At 37.6% G+C, this 9,371-nt stretch overlaps 1 protein-coding gene and 1 pseudogene across 1 annotated transcript; both read left to right on the top strand.

Moving 5' to 3' along the window:
- Positions 1 to 1,115: 1,115 nt before the first annotated feature.
- Positions 1,116 to 2,075, top strand: LOC134497330 (olfactory receptor 14A16-like). Its single transcript, XM_063302996.1, has one exon. The coding sequence runs from the start codon at positions 1,116 to 1,118 to the stop codon at positions 2,073 to 2,075; it is 960 nt and encodes a 319-aa protein (XP_063159066.1).
- A 4,406-nt stretch (positions 2,076 to 6,481) lies between these two features.
- On the top strand, positions 6,482 to 7,444 carry LOC134496627 (olfactory receptor 14A16-like; annotated as a pseudogene).
- Positions 7,445 to 9,371: the final 1,927 nt, after the last annotated feature.

Here is a 9,371-nt window from a genome sequence, read left to right as displayed (position 1 = left end):
TATAATTAAATACTATTTAGGTTTTACACTATTCAGCAGGTTATCTTTCTTATTGTCTACATTTCCTGATGGCACTATTTTATTCATCAATACTACATACAAATCATCCAAAACCTTCCATAAGGAAAAAGCTTTTATTTTTCTTTTTTTTAACATAATGTGGTAAGCATTACCAGCACTTGCTATGTCCCCATCCTATCACATGTACCTTGAACATATTTTTATTTCAAGTGGAATGAAGATATCAGTATATTTCTTTTATGAAGAGACTTTGTCCTGTTAGCTGGATAAAATTGAAACTGTGGTCATGTGTTGCTACAGTCCCAATTTTGTTACGTACGTACATACGTATGTATGTATGTATGTATGTATGTATGTCTATAACAGCTGTTGACTGTAATAATAAACTTGTCAAAGCATTTCAGTTTCTTACCCAAGTGTTCTAAATTATTTGTGTGCTGGGTGATGTGTCATTTTGGCTATTGATGTTTTCTGGTGACCATCTATAATAACCTGTTTATATATTTCATATAAGGAAGGACTGAAATAATTCTCCAAGTTTCCTTCCAAACTATACGTCTGAAAATCCAGGTCCCCTAGAATGAAAAGTCTAACCAAAGTTGAGTGCTGACTTTCTTGTCTGACTTAGATTTGGGGATAAATATTTTGTATAAGAATAGACTATAATTTTAAGTTATATGCATGCAATGAAAATGACTTGAAAGAAGCTTGGAAGGGGGGGAAAAAAGGATATGGCAGCTTTAAGAGACACTTCCAGCTAATGCAGAAGCCTGAAAAAAGACATGGCTGCTTTAGAGTGCATTAGGGAGTGCTTGTGGACCTGAAATGCCAGAGATCTTTCTCCAAATCCCTCTTGAACAGGGCTGCAATGGGGCGAGGGGGGTAAGCAGGCCATGTGCCCCAGGCACTGTGCTGATGGGATGCCAAAATGAGCACTGGGGAGGTGCCAAAATGAGTTCTGGGGGGGCACCAAAATGGGCGCGGAATCCATGTTTGCCCCAGGTGACACAGACCCTAGTTGCGGCCCTGCTCTTGAAGCTTGGAAACGCCTAATTTTAACTTTTCTTTCTTCTAGAGCTATACCTCTTTAAAAAATGGATAATACATCATCTGCTTCTGATTTTCTGCTCCTTGAATTCTCAGCAGTACGGGAATTACAGATTCTACACTTTCTTCTGTTCCTGATATTATATCTGGCAATTGTATTAGGGAATCTTATCATTATTTCTGCTGTTATTTTTGATGATCATCTCCACACTCCCATGTATTTCTTCCTGATGAACCTGGCCATTCAGGATCTTGGCTCCATTTCAACTATTATCCCCAAATCCATGAGCAATTCTTTCACGAACACTAGAAACATTTCTTACTCTGGATGTGTGGCTCAGGTTTTCTGTTTTGTGTTCTTTGTTGGATCTGATTTCTTTCTCCTTACTGTCATGGCATATGATCGGTATGTTGCCATTTGCAATCCACTGCAATATGAAGTGTTGATGAATAGGCAAGCTTGTACACAAATGGCGCTTTGTGTTTGGCTAACTGGAATTTTCTTTGGAGCAATGCACACTACAAGTACCTTTGCAGTCCCTTTTTGTTCCAATGTTGTCAATCAGTTCTACTGTGAAATCCCACAGTTACTAAAGCTATCCTGCTCTGACTCATACCTAGTCGAAATTGCTATTCTGACAATCAGTGTTATGATAGAGCTGGGTTGTTTCATCTTCATCATCATAACGTATGTGCTGATCTTTACAGCAGTACTGAGAATCCCTTCTGTTCATGGAAGACAAAAAGCCTTTGCTACCTGCCTTCCACACCTCATTGTATTTTCTACATTTATATTTACTGTGTGGTTTGCCTACTTAAAACCACCTTCTAACACTCCATCTGGATTGGATTTGGCATTGACTATGATATATACCTTCATCCCACCTCTGCTGAATCCAGTGATCTACAGCATGAGAAACAAAGAGATCAAGGTAGCCCTTGCAAAATTAGTACTTTCAGCATGTTCTTCTATGGAAACCAATTTTAATTTAATCACATCACAGTGAGTTTTGCAAAGGCTTAATCACTTTCATATATTTCAGAGAAATCAAAAAAAATATTTTAATCAGGATATCTCCAAAATTTAGGCAAAAACATGTCCATTGCTCCAGAAAGCAATTGACCCTAATATGAGGGTCTTTATCTGTCTTCTGAATGGGGGCAAAAAAAAATGAGATGTCCTCCACAAAATTCAACCCTAACATGGAGACAATGGATTCTCATGATCTCTCATTTAGTATGAACATGCTTCAGAGGACTTTAGTTGGTGAGCAAGATTCTCATGGTAGAACTTGAAATAGGGCCAAGAGAGAAAAGGAGAGAAAATATGATTCAGAACATTCAAATTACAAAATAAATAATATTCTAATGTGTGTGTGTTTTTCCCTGAGTTCTGGAAATGCAGAGTTGAAATGTTTGATCAATGTATATTTACCTTCTGACTTCTGAACCCTGTTTAATATACTGTATGTCCAGAAGCTTCTACAATTTCAATTTGGAGGTATGAGATAAATGAAAACCATAATGCAGTATAAAATAAATCAATAAATTGACTCAGTGAACAATGAGTATCAGCTCAGATATTTCTTTTCCCAGAAGTAATTCAGAAAAAAAAGTATTTGACATTTTGATTCAAATTGAATCATCAGTTTGGATTGAAGTGTCAGTCTAAATCAGTTTCAGCCGGGCCACACAGCCTTCCATGAAATCCTAGGACACACAAAACCCCCTTATTCTGATACATCTGTGATGTAGCTCCATTCAATTCTACCATGCCCCTTAAATTTTTATCTATCTATCTATCTATCTATCTATCTATCTATCTATCTATTTATCTATTTTCTATCCCACATTTATATATTTTTTTTAAATGACTCCAGCTGGCGAACACACCTCATACTCCTTTCTCCTCCTATTTTCCCCACAACAGCAGCCCTGTGAGTTGAGTTGGGCTGAAAGAGAGTGACTAGCCCAAGGTCACCCAGCAGGCTTTCATGCCTAAGGCAGGACTAGAACTCACAGACTCCTGATTTCTAGCCCAGCACCTTAACCACTAGACCAATGGAATCTAAGATCCACATCTCACTTTATAGAAGGATGAGATAACCTCACCAGGACAATTTGTTCCCTTTCAAATGTTCTTATGGGTATAAAGAGGCATTCTAAGGCTCACACCCTGCCCAGAGTTACCTTTTGTGAGAGGAGTGGCCATATAAATTTGATAATAAAATAAAAATAAATAAATAAAAAAAATGTAATTTTGCAGTAATTCTGGTCTGTGACAGTAATAAAATACTCAGTGAATTGATTGATAATTTTTCAGTGCTGACAGTGGAATTAATACAGTACAGGATTTTGTATAGGAACATCTAAAACACCATTTTTTTTCCGAAGCCTTTTTACCCTGGAACAATAATAAATAATAATCAATCTGAGTTACAGACATTCTTAAGGATAACAGATATTAGGGCTGTGCAATGTTTGAATCTGCAGGGGAAAAGGTGCTTTGGAGAACCTGTTGAAAACTTCTTTTAAAGCTTAACTACTGTGAGTATCCATTGAAGGAGGATTTGATAATGAACTAAGATGACCAAGGATTTCTAGCAGCTTTCCTATGAAGAAAGGCTATGTCATTTGGGGCTTTTTAGTCTAGAAAGGAAATGAAAGAGATGGGACATGTTTGAGATGTACAGAATTATGCATGGGGTGGAGAAAATGGGCAAGGAGAATTCCTCTTCCCAAAATAGTAGAACCAGAGATTACCCAATGAAATTGAATCCTGGAAGAAACAGGACAAACAGGTTATGTTAAAAAAAATAGCATGCAGTTTAACCTTGGAATGTGTTGCCACGAGCTATGGTGGTGGCTACCCACTTGGCTGGCTTCAAAAAAGGACTGGGACAATTTACAGAAGTCATGGGGATTAATGGCTATTAGCCCTGATAGTAGTATGACCACCTTTGAAGGTCATCTGCTAGGAGACTGATGGGCTTCCATAAACAGTTGGTTGGCCACTGGGAGAACAGACTACTGGATGAGATGGGACAGGTGTCCAATCCACTGCTTATGTTCTTATGTAATCCATTACCTATATAGCCTATAAGGTTACCTATATTGCCTATGTTGTTTATTCGTTTAGTCGCTTCTGACTCTTCGTGATTTCATAGATCAGCCCATGCCAGAGCTTCCTTATATTGCCTATAAGGTTACCTATATTGCCTGTGGCCCCTTAAGAATAATGTGAATGTGGGACAGGACATAGAGTAGTCATGGAGAACCACCGACTGTTGGTAAGGAGTCATGCAGGATTAGATGGAAGTAGTGCAGATCTTTATGCTAATTTACATTAACTAGTGGAAGTGGTCCAATGTCATATTTAGGCACAGCCATTCTATGAGAGTAAATGAAGCCACAGTTTAGGTTTCCCTACAAGGTTTAAGCATAAATAGTCATCATGTTTGGGATTAAAAAACAAAACAAAAAACTTCTGTGGTTCTTTTTTTTGTAGTGATTGCTTTGATAGTTCTTGTTTTAAACTTAAAAGGCTAAGTATATGGAGTTACAGGTTTAAAAGAAAAAAATAAAAATGATCTTTCTTAGACACAGATTACATCCATATTTCTACAAGAAAACATGTAGAAGACTGTAATACGAAATTTCATTGTCGCAGTAAAATCTCATTGGAAGAAGTTTCTTGTTCAAAAATATTAATCATGGACTTTCCCACGTTCTTCTTAATTAAATATTAAATCTGAATATCAAGGCACAGAAACAGTTTTAACAGAGTACTACAGAGTACACAGTAGTATCAGCCAGTTGTAAATGTTTGTTCTCAGAGAAAAAGCATCTTTTGCGATAAGCTATGAGTTACTACTGAGTTAACAAACCAGAGTACTATTGAACATAGCATTAAATGTATGAAACATAATGTGCACTGCAATGCATACATATTAAATGACTTTTTATTTTGGCAGCATTCTGCTCTTAAAAATATACCAATTAACTACAAACTCAAATTATGTAATTATATTGAAAAGTTTTTAATAATACATCCATAGAAGTTAAGAGGGTAATATGAGAACCTATGAAGAAAGCAAATAAGAGCCACATATTTGGGATATGAAATGAATTGAAATTAACTGATAACAGATTTGGAAGATCATTGAAACAGAATCAGTAAATCCGACTAAAGGTTCTCAAATATAACCCAAGGAAAGAAAAAGTGTCATAAGGTGTAACACAGCAGTGAGATGTCTGACAATCCATGTACAGCCAGTAATTTTGTTCCAAACTTTCCTATTCATTATCCTTTAATGACCAGCATAAGAAGGGATTACAATGGGAAAGAGAGCACTCCATTTTCTGTCATCCCATCCACACTGATGGCTTTTGGATTGCTGTAGATATTCTGTGATCTCTCTATCGCTCTATCCCTCTCTCTCTCTCTCTCTCTCTCTATCTTATCTCTCTCTTTCTCTCCCTCTCTATCTGGCTAGCTTTCTCTCTGTCTCTGTCCCTGTCCCTGTCCCTGTCTGTGTCCCTGTCTCTATCTAGCTAGATAAAGCTCTATACTTTTTGTATGTGTGTTGCAAGTACTACCTTGACTTGTCTGAGTCCATTGTGGGTGTCCCTGGTTTGACTTCTCATGACAACATGATACATGCAGGTAGTTTCCTTCAAAAAATAGGAAACATGATTTTCTAATCCCACATTCCTCCTCCTCCACCTCCTCCTCCTCCTCCTCTGTCCTAGTCTACCTCTTTGGTATAACCTGGTGATATTTCATCAAGGCACAAGTAGTTTCCAGTATAAACAGTACAGATAATAAAATAAACAACTAAATTTGAGTACCTAATGGATTTGTACTAACACAGAGGTAACCATTACTTGGAAGGGATTAGCTTTTTTAAGATAAGCCTGCAATAGTGGGCATTACATGAAATATTACTTGGAATTTCTTTGCAAACATTCCCATTATTTTTATCCAAACTATTTGCCCAGTCCCTACTACAGCTGTTATGTGCAAGTACTTAGCCAAGAAAACCAAAACCAAAACCAATTATGCATTTGTCACAAAGACTTTAGAAATTATCTTGTGCTGGAATCAAAGTAGTCTGAAAGGCCAGTATAGTACTTGCTATATATATTAAAGACTGTGAACAAAGTTCTAACCACACTTTCACACACCTACATGGATTTAGGGCTGCTAAAGTAAACTAAGCTCCTGAGAAATGGGCCCTTGAGAATAATTACACACAGGCCATAGATAAACCTCTGTTTTTATCTATCACTCTCACATCAAAGGAAATTCTTTGAACATCATTCCACCCCATGGTGAATACTGCCACAGTTACCTGAGAAAAGGGTCCGAGGTTTGGCCTCCTGTACCAAGCTCTGAAGTCTAAAAAGCAGAATGGAAAATAAGTCAAGACTGAGTGAATTCCTTCTACATGGATTCCCTGATAATGAGGAGCTCCGGATGGTCCACATCATTGTTTTTTTCCTAATATATTTGGTAGCCCTCATGGAAAATCTCATCATCATCACAGTCATGGTTTATAGCCATCAGCTCCATTAACCCATGTATTTTTTTCCTAGTCAATCTATCCTTGCAAGATCTTGGCTCCATCTCTGTCACAGTTCCAAAGTTTATGTTGAATTCCTTAATGAGCACTGAAACCATTTCTTACTCTGGATGCCTCTGCCAAGTTTTCTTCCTCGTTTTCTTCATGCTGTCTAATTTCTTTCTCCTTGGTGTCATGGCATATGACCGTTATGTAGCCATCTGCAATCCATTGCGTTATGAGACTGTACTGAACAAAAAAGCCTGCATCCACATGGCAACAAGTGCATGGATGGGTGGCTTGTTTTATTTCAATGCTCTACATGGTACTTTTATTGAGGTTGGAGTTCTGTTCCAGGATCATCAATCAGTTCTTCTGTGAAATCCCTCAGTTGCTCAAGATCTCTTGCTCTGAGTCATATCTTGCAGTAGTCTGGGACTCTCATCTTTGGTACTTCTTTAGCTTTTCTCTATTTCACTCTAATTTCCTTTTCTTACGTTCAGATCTTCAGAGCAGTTTTTAGAATCCCATCCACTCAAGGGAAGCAAAAGGCCTTCTCTACCTGTTTATCCCATCTCATAGTTATTTGTCTGTTTGTGGTAAGTGGTAATTTTGTATACCTGAGACCCACATCCAGGTCCCCATCAACATCAAATATCTTGATTTTCATGTTTTACTGTGTGGTGCCACCTGTCATGAATCCACTGATCTACAGCATGAGGAACAAGGAACTCAAAATGGCATTCAGGAAGCTGATCCTCAATATTTCTTCTAACACCCTACATAAATTTTCTCAGTTATGTGTACTTTAGGAAATGCCTTAAACTGTTTGGCCATTTTGCAGCATATTTCATCTTCAGTGGGTGAGTTGGACATATACTGAACCATCTTTTCCTAAGCTTATTAATTGATAAATAAAAATGCTATTGATTCAGTGGGTTAGGCTTAGGCTTTCTCTGAGTGCAATTGATGCAACTACAATTCTTTTCTGCAGCTTTATTTATTTATTTATTTAAGACATTTGTATAGGCACTCATCTTAAAACAAGGCTGAGCAGCTTACAACCAAGAGCCTTAATCTAGTTAAAGGCTATTATTGTCACAGATAGAGATCTAGTGTTAAATCTTTGTGATGATTTAAGATAGACACATTACACATTATATCCCAGACTCAAGAAGACCCAGAAGAACAACTGGAGGTGCAGCCAATACCTGAATCTGGAACATCACAAGCTGGAACATAAAGAAATACAAGTGAATGCTAGGTGTGCTGTTTAATTTCATACACCTTTTCCACTAAAAGAGAAAATAATCCATTCATTATTTTTCATATTACTTATATTCTATGGCAAACCTAGTAGAAACATATAGGAAATATATTTCAGATTGTGCTTCTTTCTATATATGATTTCTTTAAATACAACTTTTATACTGGCAGTCTTATTAGATTTTTTTCCCCTCACGAAATGTTGATTTTATTTGATTCATTCACCTGGATTAAATTTGTATACCTGTCTAGAGATATTACTAGAGAAAAAGGAAAAAGGGAAAAAAATACATGTACCTGTATGCACAGAAACCAAGAAGGAAAGTTGCTTTCATGGATGAATAACCTTCTGTTTGTTATGATAAAGCTTTTGGAGAATCTTGGTTGTATGCAGTGTACTGAACAGCAGAATTATGAAGGGTAGAACTAGAAGAAAATAGGAGGGAGGAAATGAAAATAGCTGAAAGGTACTCTGTTATGCTGTAAACTTTGGAGAGGGAGGAGGGAATGAAATGTTTTACCTATAGCAGCCCTTTTCATGTCTCCCTGAAATTGTAGTATTGAGTTTTATTTTGTGGCAAGGAATATATGAAAAGTAATCCTATTGTGGACATAATGCAGTTTTGTTTTTTTTTTAAAGGAAAAAATCCTGTTTCCCCAAGTGACCAAAGAATATATGTCGGTGAGAGTGGTGGGGGGTGGGGAGGGCAATTCCAATTCAGGCACAAATGATGAATCCCCCGAATTTTGCATCATCACCCTATCCAGTGTCCAGTGCTGGTCCATGCTTACCACAATTGTGACTATTAAACGTTACATTTGCCTATCACAACTTTGAAAGATATTGGATCATCATCAGGAGCAGCAGTATCCACTTTGGAGTAGAATTGTCCTAACAACCAGGAAACACACTGAGACAATGAACTGGTCTCTAATATTTATTACTAGTACTTAACAGGAATCCTAACAAACTGAAGAAGCGTGGGAAAAACCCAGACATATAACCCCCAAGGGTTAAGGCGGTCCCGATCTGTGTCTCTTTGAATGGCTGAACAATTCCTCAGTGCTACGCATGCGCTTGACAGTCTGGATGGGAGCCCTCTGCTCGCCATCCTTACTCATGACAAGAATAGTGTAAATATATATCCTCCTGAAAGATTTGGGTGGGTAGATCTACCTTAACTATTCATATAACCTCCATCATCTTTGTCATTGACCTGCCTAAGTTGTGCAGTTACACAGTCATAGTGAACTCTTCTCATTTATTACAAGCTGAGTGTGATGAGTATGAAATGTTCCCTCCCTCGGTCCTCCCTCCCTTCCTCCCCCCTCCCTTCTTTCCTTCCTTCCTTCCTTCCTTCCTTTTAAAAAAAAATTGAAGACCTTCTGTCTCTTCCATCTCTGTCTCTCTCTCTGCCTGTCTGTCTGTCTGTCTCATCTTTCTATCATACGCTACCCTACCAATTAGGTTTT

Source organism: Candoia aspera, chromosome 4 (assembly GCF_035149785.1).
Source record: "Candoia aspera isolate rCanAsp1 chromosome 4, rCanAsp1.hap2, whole genome shotgun sequence".
NCBI lineage: Eukaryota > Metazoa > Chordata > Lepidosauria > Squamata > Boidae > Candoia > Candoia aspera.
This window is presented reverse-complemented; position numbering and strand designations above follow the sequence as displayed.

What these genes read in the sequence shown, in the direction of transcription:
- LOC134497330 (XM_063302996.1), top strand. Translation starts at nt 1,116, where the DNA reads ATGGATAATACATCATCTGCTTCTGATTTTCTGCTCCTTGAATTCTCA.